This window comes from Sturnira hondurensis, unplaced genomic scaffold (assembly GCF_014824575.4).
Source record: "Sturnira hondurensis isolate 20B ecotype Veracruz unplaced genomic scaffold, ASM1482457v3 Scaffold0002638, whole genome shotgun sequence".
Classification (NCBI taxonomy): domain Eukaryota; kingdom Metazoa; phylum Chordata; class Mammalia; order Chiroptera; family Phyllostomidae; genus Sturnira; species Sturnira hondurensis.
The window spans coordinates 10,843,207-10,863,073 of NW_028075269.1; the positions used below are offsets into that span (position 1 = coordinate 10,843,207).

A 19,867-nucleotide genomic window follows, 5' to 3' on the forward strand; every position below is an offset into this window, starting at 1 on the left:
GAGTTGAGCGAGAGAAACATTGATTTACTGATCTATTTATTTATGTATCCATTGGTTGATTCTTGTATGTGCCCTGACTGGGGATTGAACCCACAACCTTGGTGTATTGGGGGGATGTTCTAACCAACTGAGCTATCTGACCAGGACCTACAGTGCTAATCTTGTATTATTGTGCTTTGGTTATGTTTCTTTCTTTTTTTTTTAAATATGGAACGCTTCACGAATTTGCATGTCATCCATGCTAATCTTCTCCGTATCGTTCTGATTTTAGTGTATGTGCTGCCGAAGCAAGCACTTTGGTTACGTTTCTGATTAGACTAAACTCAGTATTTTCAAATACCCTGGGGATGAAGTATTAATTTTTATTTTTGAGGTGATAAACTTCAGATTCAGGGAGGGGAGCCCCAGAGAGGGGCAGCAGAGCCCAAGGTGAAGGCCGTCAGCTATAGCCTACCCCTGTCATTTATTAGCTGCAGAACCCTAGGCAAGTCACTCAACCTGTTTGGCCTTCCGTTTCCACAACAGCAGCATATGGATGATAATAAATAGAAACTGCCACATGGGGCTGCCATGCCAATTAAAGGAGTTAATATTTGCAAAGTACCTAGAAGTATGCCTGGCGTGGCGTTATATAAATGTCGGTTAAGTAAAAAGTCGTGTCGTCACAACTCAATTCCAAGTCTTGAGATGATTAAGTCCCTAGCCACTGCTCTATCTTAACTTTGTGGGATTTTAAGATTCCCTGCGAAGCAGTGGTAATATTAGAGACAGCAATAAAAGGAAGCTGGTTCTGGGCATAAGACGTTACTGAGGTGAGAGGGAGCAGAATGCGCCAGCATTCTGCTGAAATAAGGCATGGGCCAGGGGAGGAAGCATGCCCCTGGCTCTCCTGACTCTGGGTCAAGGGCACGTGGGTCACACACTTGGGCAAGGATCACTGCTACGGGCTCTGGGAGCTGGTCCCCAAGGAAGTCTTTATCTCTCTCTCCATCTTTTTTTTCCAGGAAGTCCCTTACCTGTCCTTCCTCTCAAATCAGTTGTGGGTTAGACATTTTGGCCCCTGGGGTCATGTGCCACAAACACTCTGTCAGTGCACTCACGGTTCTACCAGATAGGGACACTGTTAATGACTGCTCCATTGAGGATGGCAAAGGTCTTGGCTACGTTCTTGGATCTTACATGTGTTGCATTGCATTTGGGGGAGAAAGAATGAAGTTTATGTTTCCAAAGCAAGAATCATTTCTATTTCCACCTAATTCTGCTCATAAAATCTACCACCATGGCCATTATAATGAACGCTGGTGTGACTGAACGAGTGTATAGACCTGTGACTGATCTGGTAGATGACAGCTCTTACCTGAGCAACAAAACTGTGTGAAGATTTTAGGTTTAGGGACCATGGGCAGCATTTGTCCACATGTGGACATTTGTGTCTGATGTTAACTGTTAACGACTTTGAGTGTGTGACCTGCCTAGCAGGGGAGGTTCGAGAACAGCCATTCTCCTACTTGAGCATGAGTCACAGTCATCTGCAGGACCGATTGCAGCTCAGATCACCAGATCTCGTCCCCAAAGTTTCTGATTCACTCTGACTTGGGCAGAGCCCGTGAACCTCCATTTTTATTAAGTTCTCAAGTGGTGATGAGGGTACTGCCGGTTCCGGGACTGCAATCTGAGAAACCACATCCACTCACTGGCCACACCTTACTTGCCGCCTGAGTTGAAATGCCATATAATTAGATTTTTTTCCTTTTAACTCTTTTGTCTTTTTCTTTCTATCCTCGCCCTAGGATGTGTTCATTGATTTCAGAAAGAGGGAAAGGGAGGGAGAAAGAGGGAGAGAAACAGGCATGTGAGAAACATCAATCGGTTGCCTCTTGCATGTGTCGGGACCAGCGACCAAACCGGTGACCCAGGCATGTACCCTGACGGGGAATCGAACCCTTCAGTTTATGGGATGACACTCCAACCAAATGAGCCGTGCCAGCCAGGGCTAATTAGATTTGTTTTAAACAGGCTGCCTTAAGCAGCCAGATTTCCCAAACTCTTTTACAGACCGAGAGTCACCACTTGCTTATTTCTCCTCTATAATAAGAAAAACACCAGCCAAACCATAGTGATGAAAGTTTTAAAGAAATACCTTATTAGCTAACTGTAGAAATAGATGCATGTTTCATGTCTTAATAATTAATTATCCTAAAACTGCTTGGCGCTTGCCAATTTTTATTAAACCATCCATCCAAGGTTGGTCTTTCACTGGGGCAGGCCTGAGGTGATGACCAGCAGGTGGCGCTCAAAGTCCATTCATGCCGCGACCTGGCTGGGCAGAAATCAAAAAAAGCACCAGGGAACGTGTCTGCTTTAAATCCTCAAAGTAAGGTCCTCTCAACCACTTGTCATAAAATACCTTGAGACACACGTCTTGGAAAATCGAAGTGTCAAGCTCAGCATCTTTGCCACATTTCAAACTAGGTAATTACCTTCTCTCCCAAAGGGAATCTGTTTTATGTGTTTGTGTCCTTTCTAGGTTACAGGTTTCCCAAAGGCAATGATCTTGCCTTCCGTTCCTTCTATACGATGCTGAAGGGAAACGCACGTTTTACAACACGGATTTAATTATTCTGCATCCCTCGGAGCTCCACGATGACCTGTTATATAATTGCTAGTAATATAGAAATGTGCCTGCCTTGTACAAACCCTAGCAATAAACCGAAGTTTCTATTTGACCTCAAAGTAAATTGCTTATTTACTTCTCCTTTACAGTATAAAAAAAAGACGGTTTTCTGACACCCCCAATTGTACGTCATTATCAAACAAACACCACTGTGTTTTAGGCTGTCGTTTTTATTGTCCACAGAGGTTTTCTTTCCTTTTTTTAGCTACACACAACGAATACTTTGATATAATCTAAGGTAATAAAATAGTTGAACGACCTTTTCTTTTTCAGATTTACATTTTGTATAGAAACAATCTGTGGAACTCCTCGCCTCAAAACTAAGGTATCTAAGAACTGTGTTTCGTCAGTGTCACTTTAAATAATTGTTTGGTTCGAAGGTGGCTGTTCCCATTCTCAACTGAAATGTGTCTCCATGCTGTTTCCCTTGGGTCCAAAGCTTAAGGCCTTGGGAAGGTGGCCAGGAGAAAAAGGATGGTCACTTCCCTCTGTCCTTCCGTTGTGCAGAGGACACTGATTAGAACAGGGCTGTCACAAAAGCCAGGAAGGAGAGAGATCAATTGCACGTCTCTAGGTTTCAAGGGCCAGAGTCATAGCACACCTTTCCACAGCTCCCTAACTGTAGAGGTGACATTCCTTCATGACAGCACGACGCTTGTCCCTCCTCAAAAGCTCCTTTCCTCCCCTAATCATGTCAGTTGTTATGGGTAGGCTGTGTAGTCCATAAGTCCTCCCTAAAGGCTGCCCATTGGGTCACATTTAGGTGTCCCTCTTTGCGTTATGTCACTTCGATGCTGTGTCCCCTAAGAAATGCCTCCTCCCACCCTCAAATCCCCAAAGTGCCTAAGAGTGAAGACCCTCACGGAGACAGTGATTTCAGCGAACCCTCCCCCCCCAAAGACGCCTAGAGCATCCCGTTGATCTTAGTCCACTCGTAGATGTCCTGCTCGCACACGATGTCGGAGTTGATGAGGAGGTATCTGTCGCCCACGCAGAAGTGTTTCTGACAGGCAGCGCACTTGAAACATTCCAGGTGGTACACTTTGTCCTTCACCCGCATCGTCATCTCATAGGCACGGATCCGCTTGTCACAGGAGGCACAGAGACCATCTTGGCCAAAAAGCCTGGAGGGGAAAAAAAGCAAGAGAAGCTAAGAAAGCCAGTGGCAGAGACAGTGGGAGAAAGGGCTTGTGAAACAGGCTGGATTCCCAAGACGCCAGGGAGCAAGGAGGAGCTGGGCACAGACAGGGGGCCGACTCCGGCAGTCTTCCCTGCAGGGCAGGGGTGCTCTGGGAGGAAACAGTAATCGGTGGCATTTGTGCCTCGCATAACCTGTCCCTGGTCTGAGCTCTCTCCCCGCCTGCAGCACATTCTCCATGCCTCTGGCTCGCCCCGGCCCCTCCTCTGTGGGGAAGACTCAGCTGAAGCATCTAAGTGAGGAGGTTAGGCACGGGTCATGTGTCCCCTCCCAGGGGGGCTTTCATTTTAGAAGAGAAGCTGGAGTCAACCCCCGGGGACCCTCTGAGAGGGAATTGACCAGGAATGTAACTAAATGGGCATCTTTCAGAGGCTCCCAAGTTCTATCATGTCGACAGCCACTCACTCCAACCGTGGGGAGGGTGGATCTTGAATTCCTCCCTAAGCTACCCAGGCCACTCCACTTGACAGTCCACTGGGACCCCAGCTCCTGGGAGACAGAGGGAGCTGGATGGAAGGCACAGGGCGCAGTTGCTCATGCCTCAGAGATCTGGAGGACAAAGGGCGTCTCTCCACACTGAATGGAAGCTCTTGATTCGAGGCCCTTGCAGCCCCGTTGCTGTGAATCTTTGGAGAAACTTCTCTTCTGACATTGAAACCAAGACTCTCCTAAGTCTCAGTAGATCAGTCACTGAGTATTTCAAGCAACATTCAGGGTCAACGCGGGGGACGAAATTCAGTGGAGCCTCGTACGGTGCTTCTCAAGAGTGGTCCTGGGAACCTGTGAGCCACGTGCATTCTCAGGTTCCCGTGGACGAGACACTCTTTGGAGGGGGCCCAGCATTTGTTGCGTGCATGAGCACTTCCAGGTGACTCTGGAAGTTTGAGAAGCAGCCTGAAGGAGTGGAGTAACACCAGTATTGGAATCAGAAGACCCAGCTTCCGTCCAGGATGCCCCCTGAGTACCCACGTGACTCTGGGAAGCCTCTGATTCCTGTGAGCTCCTGAAACGGCAGTGACCAAGGCATCCCCAGCACTCCGCTGTTGGAAGGGTCCACGGGACTATGCCAAAGCTAAGCCGACCTGGCTGTGTTTGAACACATCTCAGGTGTTCCCAACTATGCCAGTCTCGCAGCAGAAGGTCATTTTCACACGTGCCTGATAACGGCGTATTAGCAGGTCCTCGCCACGTAAACCTTTAGGTAAATGCTTGTTCTTATCGGAAGTTCTTATTCACTTCATAATAACACAGAATCAATAGACTGGTACATTCTGAGAGGTTGTGGTGGGGGATGAGGGCAGTTGACAAATTTTGAAACATTCAGGCAAAATTAACGGGGTCAAGAAAACGTGATCTGTGGGTAGAGAGCTCACGGTCAGAGCCAGGGCCACCTCATTTCTCTGTGTCCCGTCTTCCATCTGAAGAGCTCTGAGCAGTTTCAAGGCACCACCTGGGAGCAAACTCATTACTGGGGGAGAACATTCCTCCCAACATAGCAGATGGTGGAGCGGCAGGGCACTGCCATCTTGGAGGTCACAGAGTGGGAAGGCAGCTCTGGTTTCCTGACTGTTCAGTAGGTTGAGTTTGGGCCTGAACAAGGTTAAGCCACCCACAAAGCAGTGTGTGTAAAACGAAGCCAACCTCCTGGGGGTGCGACCCTTAAGGAAGGAGAGCGTTTATTAAAGGGAAGTCGGGGGTAAATTATGATACACATCAGGCAGCTAATGAAGGGAAGGACCGAAGGAGCAACATTTGGGAGATGGGTTCAGGTCAGTTAGCATCACCTCTAACTAAAGCCAGGTGCCCGGGAGCATGGGACTCCTCTCTCCTGGCTTGTGTGTTAAGCGAGGGGACCGGAAGGTCCGGCCTCTCCCTGCAGCCCCTCCCAGCTCAGACAGTCTGAGATCGAGTAGTGTTGTAGAAACACACACTGAGGCAGGAGTGTCAAACTCATTTTCACTGGGGCCACATCAGCCTCGCGGTTGCCATCGAAGAGCCGAATATAATTCTAACTCCTTAATAGTTAACGAGTAGTTACAGGTATACAGTCCTAAAATTATTTCAGCCCTTTGAAGGCAACCAGGAGGCTGATGTGGCCTCTGGTTAAAATGGGTTTGACGCCCCTGAACTAGGACTTTACATCGACCTTGAACATTCATCTCTAGCACTGAGAATCGGTGCCTTAGGCTGGGTATCCCAGAAGCAGAGCGTGAGGTGGGGAGTTACTGAGGATGTTTTCTCGGGAAACCAGTTAGCTGGCCAGGAGCCCCAGACAGAAGAGGAGGAAGGCAACCCAATGTGCATCTCAGGCAGAGTCCCTGGGGTGGGGTGGGGGGAATGCTGGGGGGCAGGGCATCAGTTAGCCAGACAGCAAGGGGACTCTGCGGTGTAAGTTCTGTCTCCAGGCTACCCAGCGAAGGCTGTGACTTTGGTGCTGCTGCAGCACCGGTCATTGGGGTCATCGATGAAGGCACTCTGGGGGCCCGGGGGCTGGGGGTAGGGCGTGAGCATGCTTCTGGCTCTAACAACAGGTGCAGGGGCCGGCTGTTGAACGTGAAACCCCTGGAAGGTGGTGGGTGCTCCGCACACAAAAGTTGGTAAGAAGGGGCCGGAGGGGAGCTGGGCCCACACTCAGGTGGACAGCTACTGTTCGGTTCCCAACCACGCAAGGCACGCAGAACAAGCACAACACAGCAGCACAGGGTTTAGGCTCTGCCTGGCATCTCGTGACTATTTCAGGCAAAATGTCTGAAAAAGGCTGTCACTGGCCAGTCGGCCATTGGAGATCCTCAGGAGAAGCTGTCCCAACGGGAAAAGCTGACTGCCACTACAAGGCCCACTGAGTCACCCCTCCGACGTGCCCTTTTGAGGGCACTGCCTTACAAAGGCAGATAAACAAGTCCATGGCTAAGAGGCCATCCCTGAAGAAGAAAGAATTTTTTTCCCTCCTCTGTCAAGAGGTGTCTCATCTTAAGCCTTCTCCTGCCCATTTTAATAACAATAATATAAATACTATTAAAGGAGGTCTGAAAATGCCTGTACTAACACAGAGTTAATTAACATGTTGCCTAGGAATGTAGCAGGGAGAAGAATTATTTCATGTCACCAAGACACAAGTTAATTAACACTGGGTTCTCCCAGACTATTCCTTTCTCTCCTTTTTAAAAATGGAAAAGATTAACAAGCCCAGGCAGCACCGGATTTATTCTTGAATGTTACATAAAACCGTGGAGATAGGGAGAAGCCTGGGCTCCTCTGACCTTACTCTGGCTGCACTTCGTTTAATAAGATTCAAATGATTTGACAGGGATGTAGTCAGGGGCCCAATGGGAATCACTCGCCCGTCTGCTCGCTGCGGCAACTTGGCAAACTGGCAGAGGGCAAAATCAGGTCTCTATTTATCCCGGTTCTATTTTCTTATAACTTACACGAAAATTGACCAAAATGGTAATCACGATCATTGAAAACCCTCCCTATTTTCTCTAAACCACCAAATTTGCGAGGACTTTGTCGGGGAATTTAGGGGGGGAAAAAGCTTATTCCATCAGTCTCTCGGTAAACAGATAAGCTTCCTTCACTGTGAAATTGCCTGCATATATATTTTTTAATGTAAAATGCTCTGTGGGCAGGCTGGGGAGGAAGAGCTGGCTTGGCAGCCAAGGGCACTGGAGTCTAAACAAGCTGCGCAGAGCTGGGTGGTCCCAATAATGTATGAGGGCTGCATGCTCCACAGATGCTCTGCCCCAGGAAGATGGCAAAAAACTCACGGCTCCACACTCGAGCAGCTGTGGCAGTAGAGGGCACAGAGCTACCCCCACAGCAGCTAACGTGACACTGAAAATGCCAGCACATTCCGGGCAAAGGCTCTCACTGAGCGCCAGAAAATTCCCATGGCCAATAGTCTGTACGACCTGGAGCACCGCAGCTGCCCCCGGGCTTGTCTGCGTGGGTGTGGTGCCCACCCGCCCCTCCCTTCTCCCCCTTCTTGTCCTTTAGACAGGAAATGTCCTGGTGATAATGTTAGTTACCAGAGCAGCTGACATTTCTTTGATCCTTAGGCACCACCTCTCCTCCTTGGAAGCAGGTATTACTATGACCCCGTTTTACAGGGAAGGAAACTGAGGCTTAGGACGGCTAAGTAACTTGCCCCAGGTCACAGAACTAGGAAGCAGCGGTGCTGGGGCTCAAGCCGGCAGCTGACTTCAGGGCCCTCCTGCAGCGGCAGGCAAATTCTGGGTGCGCCCTGGCGGGAGCACGCTTTCTATTTTTAAGTTTCTCCTCACATCATATTGGAGTCATACAAAGGAATATTTATAACCCATCGGTACCGCTCTGAAGCATTAAATGAGCTCCTAAGAGCCCAACCTCAAATGTTCAAAGTGTCCTGGATTTTGCATTTATCATTCTGTTGCCTTTAAACAATTAGTGTTTCCCCCATAGAGATGGATGAAAACATGCTTCTCAAACAGGAAGCAACGCCCACTGCTTCTCTGCATGGGGCAGCGGAGACGCGGCTGCTGCAGCCTGACCTCATTCTGGCAGGTAGCGGGAGCCAGGACAGCGGCCCAGACTCAGATGGCGCGCCAGCCCGGCCCCTGCTGAGGGCCCCGCGCTGGTGGGCCCAGGATACCTGAGGTAGTCTCTCCGGCAGAGCTTCCGGCCCAGCTTGTAGTACAGCCGCCGGCCCACTTCACCCAGCCGGCACCCGCAGAGGTCACAGCTGAGGCAGTCCTCGTGCCAGTACTGGTCGATGGCCTTCAGGAAGTAGCGGTCCCCGATGCTCTGCTGGCAGCCTCCGCATGTCAGCAGGGACGGGGGGATCTGCAGCACCTCATCCACGGGCTCCCTTGAAAGAAGGCCAAGCATTAGGGACAACCACCGCATTTTGGTGAGACAAGCAACCCTGGTGGAGAATCCCTCTGGGCCAACAGTGAATGTCACTCAATTGCCTGTCGGGAACATAAAGAATGGACGGGACCCACAGGCTGGACCGCAGGGAGGCCCTGCCAGACATTAGGATAGGAGAGAGCTAGACCTTATCTCTTAGATCTTTTAATAAGTAAATGCAAGCCCTCACCAGTTTGGCTCAGTTGGCTGGGCATCATCATCTTGCAAACTGCAGGGTTGTGGGTTCGATTCCTAGTCAGGGCACATACCTAGGTTGTGTGTTCAATCCAGTACTTGTGTTCCAATTAGTTGTATTGGAAGCAACTAATCCATGTCTTTTTCTCACATCGATGTTTCTCTTCTACAACAATTCAGTGTTTCTCCCCTTTTCCTTCTCCCTCTCTTCCCCCCTCTCTAAAAATCAGTAAGCATGTCCTCAGGTGAGGACTAAAAAAGAAAAAGAAGTAAACGCTGGGCTCTGAGATACACAAGGCGACTGTAGGTGGTCCTGGCTCCCCTACCCCGTCACCCACAGCCCAGTACCACTCCCACACCTCTGGTCTGTTCTCTTTCCCACTCTCCCCTCCCACTCCCCTTCTCCATCTCCGCATTTCTGTTTCCTCCTCCACCCCCAGGACCCAAGCACACTGCCGAACCCCAGAAGAGGTACTTGGACGAAAACAGCTGCTTGCTGCCAGGTCAGCCGACTATCTACGGAGCTAAAAATCTGCGAATTCCACGTGGAATCTACCTGCCATCCTACCCCAGGCCCTTCCCAACTGCACAAAAGCGGAGGTGAGGAAGAAAGGAGAAAGTGAGCAAAAATTATTTTAGGTTGCTCTCTCTTTCCAAGATAAAAATTCCAGCAGGATATAACAGAAAGTCTCATTATTTTATTTTATTATTTTATGTTTGTAACAGAAACTTCTTATCCCATCCTTCTTACCTAATAAATCCCTGGAGAAAAATCGCAGGTGTTAGAGCCATTGCCAAACTTAGACAGGACATCAGATAGACCTTCCTGCACGTGAAAGTTTTTACGACAGCTAAGCTGGTGTGGATAAGGTGGACTCAGGCAAGAAAACGGGGCAGAGGCAACGATCATTTTCAAGGGAGCGAAAGACGACTAGACCCTCACATCTGCGTGCAGGCTGCTGTTGGTAGTGAGCCGGTGGCGTGCGTTCCTCCCATTAGAGAGGCACACAGCTTCCGCCTTTGCTTCGCTTGAATCTGAGTATTTCTGCTTTTACACTTTAAAATAAATACCATTATTTGCCCAGAGAAAATAAACAGAAGAAATGTTTCTAGCACCAAACGGGACATAGGAAAACCCCAGTACCTGTTGATTTTTAACAATGAACAAGTGCTCTTGGAACCTTATTCAAACATAAATCTATTTTTAAAATATCTATTGTGTGTGTGTGTTTTTTTTAAATGGACCTGATTCCAACTGTGAAATTCCCAAAAGGGACTCTCCCCCTGGGCACCTCGAGGGTATAACTCTGTGTCCCATTCCTAGCGTGTGCTCACTGACCAGGGCCTGTGCCCACAGAGCTCAGCACCATTACACTTCAGGGCTCAGGACTCAGTGTCAGCACACACTCTGGACAGCTTCCGGTGACTCTGTCTGCACAGGGCACGCTGCCCTGTGAATAGGTGGGGAGTACTAAAACCAAGCCCACATTTTGCAGATTGAGTATAAGGATCCTTCATGAGCTTATCTCCTTTTAGAACAAGGAAATGGGAAACCCAAGCCAGTCTTCTTTTAAACACTCAAGACTTCAGCTTTAAGAGTTCACTGAAGCCTGACTTGCTTTTCTTTGTTTCCACAGGTTAGACATAAGGACTTCCAATTCTCCCTTCTGCAAAAATAATGTCCCCAGCATTTTCATGTGCATCGACTCAGAACTGCCTCTCTTCTCTTTCCACAGCCCCTGGTCTTACTTGGGGCTTTTTAAAACACCGAGGGAACCTCAGCCCTGCTGGATGCCCTGATGTTGATGCTACCAACCAACTGTGAAAGAGGAGGATTTGCACTTAGCTGGTGCAAAACCGCCTGGAATTAAAATGAACTGCTCTTGTTACTCACTGGGAGGTGCTGGGCCACTGACTGCATGGCAGAGAAAACCTCTATGTTTATGAATTCTGGCTGTCTTCCTGCCTAAATATTTCATTTGCATATGTCTAGGCAAATTTTTATCTGTAATTTGGAGATGCTGATCCTACTGACCCAACTTGGCTTTGAATAAGTACACAGTGAAGCACCTGGCAGAACAGTGGCCCCACATTAATCATACTAAATAAGCAAAACGCTAGCTATTGTGATGGCCTAAGATCGGAAAGGATAGGAGAAGATATTGGCTCTCTCTGTCTTTCTATAATTAGTGACGATATCGCATTATTTTTTTGGTGGATGTTCCGAGCCAATAACTGAGTGGGATTCACCTTCAAATTAATATTTTATATTGCCCTAGAGCCTAGAACGGAATATTGTATCTGAATACACTTCATGCTGGATTTCTGGGGTAATTTCTTGAAAATTTCTGAGAGAGAGGGGGGAAAAGCGCGCTGCAGTAATCCTCGACTAGCTGGCCCATCTCCCATTACAGCTTCTCCTCCTTGGGCACAGGGTGGATGGAGCGTGGAATGGAGCAGAGGAGCATCCCCCGGCAGGGGCCTGCTGCGTGGGCAGGTCAGGGTGTTTCCATTTTCAATCTCAGTGAAAGAGCACAAACTTTGAAAAGGGCAAACTTCCTTCAGGGAACTGAAACCTCCAGATTTATTTTCTAATAAAAGGATTAGAGACTAAGTTCTGCTCATCGAAAAGGCATTAGGCACCCATTTATCCAATTCACTCTTATGGTATTACTATGGTCTTTGCCCAGGCTTTGAAAACTCAGAGCAAAGTTGTGATTCTAGGTTTGTTTAAAAAAAAAAAGTGAGCAAATCACCAAAACATCCTTTAAACCTCACTGTGTGTGTGTGTGTGTGTGTGTGTGCACTCTTTTTTCTCCGGAGAGTGTAAGGAAGCTGTTTTTTGTTAGAACAAACCTAGCTTCTTATAGAACTGGTGCCTGAACCTTGCAGATTGAATAGTGATGTTTATATTCTCACTGGATCCTGGTACTTCCTGTGTTTTATGAGAACATGCTGAGTTTTTATGCTGGCAACTGAGGGTAAAACCCAGGTATATAAACACCACAGAAGGCTGAAATGGGCGGGGGAGGGGAGACTTCAATCAGGAAAGCACGATTCTTTTAAAACAGGAAAGGGAAAGAAAACAAAACAAAACAAATGCCTCTTAAAAGCACAAATGGACAAGTCATTAACCAGCTCCTTTGGTCTGTGTAACAAAGCCCTTCAAAGGATTAGATGGGGGACTTCAAAGGAATAAAAATTCTCAAAACCAGACAGCTAATGAATCTTAAGGGCATGTGCGCTGATGGGAACACGGTATTTTAAACAGCCCTTTCTCCCCAGGTTAACACTAAGGAGTGGACTTGGGGTACACAGCCTGGGGACAGGGAAACACTTCCAACTAGTAAGAGGCTCAGAAAACAAACGCGGCAAATACTCGTTAGAGCTCTGGTTCTCTGACCCCAAGCCCCTTTGAGGCTGTAATAACAGCGGTGAGACTGCGACTCCCCCCAAATATTCACCTATACACAAAATGTATACTAACTTTTGAGGTTCACAGGCCCCCATCGGAGGACCCTGAAGGGTGGGGCGTGGTACACGTACCCAGATAAACTCCGGATTTACGTGCTTCAAAGTCTCCGGAGGCCAGAGCGAGCTCCGAGTTGGACTCGCACACCGCCCCCCACCCCGCCCCCTCCGGTCCCTGGCTCTGCTGGCTGCTGCTCCACCTGCGGACCCGGAGGGGGGCCGTAGGAGACTCGGGAAGCCTCCACTGGAATGTTCCCCTTTCCAGGGCCAAATGGACAAAGAGAAAGGGGTCCGATAAGGAGCGAAAGGGGAGCAGGGAACAGAATCAAGCCCTGAACGCTCTCGGGATTGCACCTGCGCGCTTCCAAGCTCCCCCTGTGCCCGCTCTGGTGTAAACTTTCTGGCCCGAGGGGGCTTCGGGAAGCGTCCCGGGTAGCCGGGGCGGGGGGGGGGCGCAAAGGCTCCTGGCTGACCCCCTGTCTCTGCTACCCGCCCCCGGAGTCACCACGGGCAAGGGGGAGCCCCGCTCGAGGCAGAAGGAGCCAAGGGCAAGCTACGGGCGCGCACCTGGAGCCGTTTGGCTGGCCACCGGCGCCATCCCACTGCCCCCGGCACGAGGCCGTGGCCACGGTAGGTGGCAGGGGCGCTACACTTACTCAGACGGATCCAGGCTCTTCCTCTCGATGGCCGAGGACATTGGGGAGGGAGGTGGCGTGCCAGGCAGCGGGGGCGCTCCCTTTGTGGCTCGGAGCTGGCCAGCTGCTGGGGCTCGGACCCCCTCCGGTGCTCGGGCGCCGCCGCCGCTCCTGCGCCTCTTCTTGCTCGGGCGCGCCGGCGGTGAGCTCGCCCCTCCGCGCTCAAGGACAGTCACCGCGCTCCCTTCAAACGCCAAAGAGAGAGAGCGAATCACCAGGCTGCCAGCGCGCTGCGGCCGAGGCGGGGACCCGAGCGCGCAGCCTGGCCCCGGGCGGCTGCAGCAGCTGCTGCTGCACAGGACTTAACCTTCCATCCCGGTCCCGCCGCCGCCGCCGCCCGGTCCGGCTCAGCTCGCGCGCTGTCGCCCGCTCCGCGCCGCCCGCGGGATGGTGCGCGTCCGCCCGGAGCCCCTGCACCTTCCGCCAGGGTCCCGGCGCGCAGCTCGCCGCCGGGGGCAAGGGGTGGGGGGCGGCGGCCTGGGGGCGGGGAGGGGACCCTGCCTCTCTCCCCCGACTCCCTCCTCTCTCGGGAAGGTCTATTTTCGCTCAGCTTCCCTCTGTCTCTGGTTTCATTTCCTTTTCCTGATCACGATTCAAATACAATAGAAGGAAATCACATTTAAAGAGACAGCTGCCCGGTACCCCCCCACCCCCGCTATTTTTTTCTTCCTTTTTTTTTTTTTAAATGGGGCTCCTGGGGATTTGCAGTACAAACAGCAGCAGCGGCAGCAGCGGCAGCAGCAGGACAGACTTGGCTTCTTAAAGGGGCCAGCGACGGGGACAGGAAGAGTCGCTCAGTGAACACGTCTCCTTGGAGAGGCGGCTGGGTTGCCCCTAATCGTTCTCAGGGCTTCCCCTCTTCGGCGTTTCCCTTTTGGTTAACTATGGCTGAAAGTAACCAGCGGGACGTTCAAGGAAGAGAAAAAAGACAAGAACGTGAAATAAGCACCTACAGAAATGCAAGCGTGCCGAGTGGCTTTGGCGCCCGTCCGGGGGTCCCAGGTCCGCGAATGCTGTGCGCGGCGATGCCCGGCGCAGCGCGGCTTTGCAGGTTGCGGGCTGGTGACTGCGCCCGCGCTCCAGACGGGAGGCTGGAGCTGCGTGAGCAGGACCGCACCGGCCGGGTACGCCTGAGCAGTGTGCTAGGGCAGCTAATCCCAGGGGGAGGGTGGCTGGGAGGGACCACGCTGGTCTAGTCTCCTTCCAGCTGCTGGTGGCCGAATTCCCTCCCTCAGCATCTTTTCAAATATCGGACTCCTGCGGTTAAACTGGCCCCTGTAAAGTGCCAGTAATACTCTGCACAGAGAAAGTGCCTTTCCAGTGATCAAGCGCCATGATCAAGACATGATTTTTGTCCTGGGTCAGGGAAAGGGAAAAAAAGCCAGACTTGATTTTGGAGTTCAGGTTTCCCCCTCCAACCTCAAGGGAACATTCTAGGAGGAAGGAGGAGATACAGAGGGGAGAGGAGGAGGCTCACAGTCTGCCCTTCTGTATAACCAAAACTTTGGTTCCTTCTGTCCTCACCAGAGTTCCCTGAAAAGGATCGCGTTCAGAAATAATTATCGAAGGCCTACTTGTGCATGACGCCACTCACAAGCCTTGTAAAGAGGAAACTACCACGTGCTTGCAGACTCCGTTTTTTTCTTTTTTTTAATGAACAGTCTGCATCACGGTAATAGATGTTTTACTCCCATTTCAAACATGGCACTGGCGGGCCCCAATGATCTCACCTTGACGGGTTGTGAGTAAAGTCAGAAGTGAGTCCCTGGATGCCTCATCTTCCCTGTTTGGAGCCAAAGCCTCACCAACTTTTCACAAGTCTACCCAGAATTTACTGCGGTCTGCATGCTCTTGTCATTTTCTTGTGTCCATGTCCAAAGCTTGGGTCCCTAATGGGCATAATTAAAATCTGTTCCCCGGTGGGGGTGAAGTGGGGGGAGGAAGGAAGCCTTAAAAGCAGCTTTTAGTCCAAGTTGAGGCCTCAGTATATAAAAAGACATTCTCCTGATCAGACTCAGCTCCTGAATCCCAGGAGGCGGTACGGGGTCGTGGCTCTGGAGTCGGACTGCCTGCATTCCCACCTGCCATGTCCCACCTGTGTGAACCTGGGCCCACAGTGGGAATGCAAGCTCCCGGCGTCCTCATCTACAACACGGGGACGCCAGGCCTATGGCATCATTGGGAGGGTTAAATGAGTGGGCGCAGGCAAAGCCTGGCACACAGACTTGTAGTGAGCAGCTCCTAAATGGGAGCTGCTCTGTTATAGCCGAGACACTGGAATCTAAAAAGAGCTTGAATCCAGCAATACCACTGGGTATTTATCTAAAGAAAACAAGAACAGCAAATCAGAAAGATACGTGCACCCCCATGTTCATTGCAGCCTTATTTACAACAACTAAGATATGGAAAAAACCTAAGTATACACCAAGAGATGAATGTATAAAGATATATAGATATAGATCTATATCTATATCTATATATATATGTCAGTCATGAAATAGGAAGGAAATCCTGCCATTTGTGACAACGTGAGCGGAACTGGAGGGCATTATGCTAAGTGAAATGAGTCAGAGGAAGGCAAATACTGGATGATCTCATATGATCTCATATATATGTGGAATCTTAAAAACAAACACACACAAAACACTCAACTAATAGACATAGAGAACAGATTTCTGGTTGCCATGGGCTGGGTGGTGCTGTGAGCAAAGTGGGGGCAGGGGATCCCAAGGTACCAACTTCCAGTCGCAAAATAAGTAAGTCCTGGGGATGGAATGCACAGCACAGTCCCTACAGGTAACAATACTGTACTGCGTATTGGAAAGTTGTTAAGAGAGCAGATCTTAAAAGTCCTCGTCATAAGAAAAAAAATGTCACTATGTATAATGACACAGGCTAACCAGACTTATTGGGGTCATTTCACAATATACAAATGTTGAGTCATGTTGTACTCCTGGAACTAGTATGGAACTCCTGGTGTTGTATACCAGTCAATTATACCTCAAAAAATACACACACAAAAGCTTGAAGTTAAATTCGAGAATAAGAATTTCCCACCCAAATTCAAAACAATTTTCTATTTTAAAAAACCCAACAGAACAGGGTCCCTTCACCTCACCTCCCGTTGCTCCTCAGCAACACGGAAGCATTTTCCATTCTCACGCTCACTACGTTGGCGAGAGGCAATGGGCTCGCATCTGCTTGCTTTCACCGAATCTGATACATCGCTGCCTTCCTCGCTGCTCTTTTGCATGGGGCTCAAGTTAGTTGTTAAAATAAATAGGTTCTGGGGTTCCAGGAGGTAACCTCTGAAAGGCCAACTTTGAGGCATAAAGTTTCCTTTGAATAATATGCTTCTGTTTGGACCCCAGTGTGTAAGGAAAGAGTGATTACCGCCTGTGACTTTGGGTCAGTTTCTTATCTTTCACAACTCTTTGGGGAGAACTTCCTTAGAGAAAGTGAATATTTGAAATGGTATCTTCAGATTTCAATTTCACACACAGTGGTTGGAAGGAATAACTGCCAACCAGTGGGATTTCATCCCTATCAACGGGCTTTTGAATTGCCCAAGTTTAAGTTTAACATTTAGAATCAAGTCTCAAAACGTGTTTTTACTAGGAATAATTTTAAAGCGACCATGACCTTATTGTAGCTCTCCACAGCAACCGTATACCTCGTACAGAAGAGGGACTCAGTAACTCCACGTGATTCAAACACGTAACATGGTTCTTTAGAGTCGGGGGAATCCGTGCTTGATTCCCACCCAGTGAAACTGCAGTTTAATTCCTTCCTCCTCTCCCCTCACTCCTAGCAAATCTTAAATATCTTAAAATTTAGAAATTTTCCAAGTTTTCCTTCCTGAATGTGAATGTCAAGAGACTGAATCTGTCTGCACGAGGCATCTGACCCCACACGGACTACCTCTTTCCTATTGTTTTTGCCGGTTACATTTACAATTACTTTCTCTGGAAGAGCAGTTTGAAGTGACTGGGGCTACATTTCTTTGCTAACACAGACTTGCATTGGGGGTCACACAATGCGACATGCAAATCATGTATCGGAAATGAGCACTTGAAACCTATATAATCTTATTAACCAATGTCACCTCAGTAAATTTGATTTAAAAACCTGTTTATCTGGAATTAAAATTAAAAAATGAAATGTACCTCTAGTAGAAATAAAAATGCAACTGTCACTGGGAAAGTGCCAAGAACAACAATTTACTTCTCTTATTTTTTCCAACCATTAGAAGCCGAGCTGTACACATGCCTGTTAGTTAGATCTGTACACATTCACAGATCAGAACAAAAATAAAGATTTGTTTTGATACGGCTTCAGGTCCCAGGCAAAATTCTGAAACTACCTCATTGGCACAGGCACCTGGCTGCCACATTTATTTTAGAACATTTCAGGGCCAGTTGATGAATCTGTTTTCTCAGAATGTTCCACTTGTTGGTAACCTTACTGACACACAAACCAGGTTTCCTATACAGTGGGAAAGAGCCCCTGGAAAAAAATCTAAAAAAAACCCTACACTAACAAGTTTAGGAAAATGAGCATAGGTGTCCGAAAGACGCCGCTCACTCGTTTACTGGCTGTGTGATTCGGGGGGAGTTATTCCACCTCTCTGAACCTCAGTTTCTCTATCTGTTAATGAAATCAATCATAAAGCTCGGCTGGGCCGGGACTAGATGGGGCCCCTGGGACAGGAGCTCTGAGCGGATTCGACAGGACAACAATTTGTGTGAAAACGCTCTGCACAGTGAAGGAGTAAATGCTCTGAAGTGATAGCTGTTGTTATTACCCCATCTTTCAGAAGTAATCACCACTGGGTCAGGAAGCAGTGATCTCTCAGCTCGTCAGGACATCTGCCCAAGAGTGCTGAGACAGGTGCTCTGGAAAGAGCTACAGAGAGCCCAAGATGTCCGCTGCCCTTGGGCTTGGGGAGCCCACATTTTTCAACCAGAAACGCTGGGTTGTGCCTGTGCAGGTCACAATGAGGGTGCCAAGGGCTTCACTGCTTCCCCCTAACCACACTGCCTGCTTCAGCCACATCCGTGATTTTACTCATCTGATTCCCCGCCCCTGACCCCTTTTCAATAACTTCTAAATCACCTTTTACAACTAAGGCAAGAGTTCATCCAAATCAAATGCTGAATAACTGCCACAAATGTCACAATGCCACAGCGAGGTCTTAGCAGAGCTAAGCTCGTAGCCCGTTCCAGTTGATTTGAGCTTGTGGTATGCCTCTGAAACGAGGTGTCCCAGCTTGCCCCTTGGGTCTCCTCTCTAGTGAGCTTCACCCACCCCTGCTCCCAGCACCACAGCAGCTCGATACTTATGGACCTTTGGTATGTTGCTCAGCCCCTCGGGACTTTAGCTTCTGCATCTGTAAAGTGGGCATATGCAGAGTACCTACCTCATGGAGCCATTACTGAGTTTCTGTGAAATGAAACCAATAAGGTGCTTGCAAGGAGACTGGCACAGGGCTTCTGTGGAAGACCCTGCCTATATACATAGAGATTCCAGCTTTAAAATATTTAAATGCACCTCGGTAATTCAGACACTCTTGGATGGACAAAGCAGTGAAACGCGGAGTCAACAGCTCCTTCTTCCACCTCTGCCACCGTCGAGCCTTCCCCACTCTCTCCCCTGGGTCCTGACCCTGAACTTGTTTGCTGGTCTGAGTTCCAGGGGCAGAGAGAGCTGGGGGCTGACCCGCTGCGCTGTCCTTGTGCTCTTTGTTCACGCAAACTCTCTCCTCTCTTTAGCTCCTCAGAGACAGCCCTACCCTAGTGACACACTGTGGTCCCTTGGACCCTGGCACAGTGCACTTGAACCCCAGGCTCCTAACTGTGGCCTAGAAGGCCCCAGACTTTCTGACCCCTACTACTTTTCTTCACCAAACCCCCTCGTTTTCTCTGCTTGAACCACACTGACCTTTTTTTCTATTTATGAAGACAAACCAAGACAATGCCTATCAGAGGCCCTTCAGACTTGCTCTTTCCTCTACTTGCAATGCGGTGGCTCCCATTCTATGGCTCCCATGTACTTCATTTGGGTCTCTGTTCAAATGTTTTATCCTCACAAGAGCTTTGAAAAATCCTTTATTCTGCTTTATTTTTCTTCTTAATATCATCGTTAATTCTGCTTTACTAGATAAGTATTTGTTGGCTTTGTGTGTGTGTGTGTGTGTGTGTGTGCACGTGTGTGTGTGTTTTGGCCTTTCTTCTTGTCTAGAATATTAACTCCATGAGGTTAGAAATTCTTTATGACTTGTTTTCAGAGGCTAGAGTTTCTTTATGATTTGTTTTCTGTTGCGGCTTTAGCACCTGGAATGTGCCGAGCACGCAGTAGGCCCTGAAGAAAAAGTCACTGAATGAATGAATGTGCAAATGGCATCTCGGCTCCTCTTGGCCAAAACATACCTGTACTATGTTCTCTGGGTGAAAGTTGTGAAGGACCTGGAAGGTCCCTTGTCTTTCTGAAGCATCACTTTTGGGAGAAGACAAGGATCCAGATATTATTCAGATTTGGGCCCAAGAGTTTGGTTTGGGAAAAAGATGAGGCTCTTGACTCCTAGGAACGTTCGGGTACAGGGGTGTCTAGAAGCAGTGAGGCCGCTCTTTGAGGCTTGATTCTCCACTGTACGGCTCCCACGTCCACAAGGAGACATGGCTGCAGTGAACCAATGCGTAGAACACAGTCAATCACAGGGGTAAAGACACAGGATTTACAGAGAGACTT

General features: G+C 49.0%; 1 protein-coding gene and 1 pseudogene across 2 annotated transcripts; both read right to left on the reverse strand.

Annotated features, from left to right (window-relative positions):
• Positions 1-201: 201 nt before the first annotated feature.
• LOC118983228 (uncharacterized) lies at positions 202-295 on the reverse strand (annotated as a pseudogene).
• Positions 296-2,828: 2,533 nt separating this feature from the next.
• On the reverse strand, positions 2,829-14,255 carry LMO2 (LIM domain only 2). 2 transcript variants are annotated; one of them, XM_037040484.1, is made up of 4 exons: positions 14,074-14,255; positions 13,082-13,304; positions 8,503-8,718; positions 2,829-3,798 (listed from the first exon to the last, which is right to left on the reverse strand). In XM_037040484.1, exons 2-4 carry the CDS (start codon positions 13,120-13,122, stop codon positions 3,579-3,581), a joined length of 477 nt encoding a protein of 158 aa, XP_036896379.1. In that variant the 5' UTR covers positions 13,123-13,304; positions 14,074-14,255; the 3' UTR covers positions 2,829-3,578. The 2 variants fall into 2 exon arrangements, with proteins under 2 accessions (XP_036896379.1, XP_036896378.1); XM_037040483.1 differs by lacking the exon at positions 14,074-14,255 and adding an exon at positions 13,428-13,699.
• Between the last annotated feature and the right edge of the window lie 5,612 nt (positions 14,256-19,867).

Coding starts and splice junctions, on each gene's coding strand:
- LMO2 (XM_037040483.1), bottom strand. Junction 8,719..13,081: donor AAGAGCCTGGATCCGTCTGA/GTAAGTGTAGCG, acceptor CCTTCTTTCAAG/GGAGCCCGTGGATGAGGTGC. Junction 3,799..8,502: donor TGCCGGAGAGACTACCTCAG/GTATCCTGGGCC, acceptor TTTCCCCTCCAG/GCTTTTTGGCCAAGATGGTC.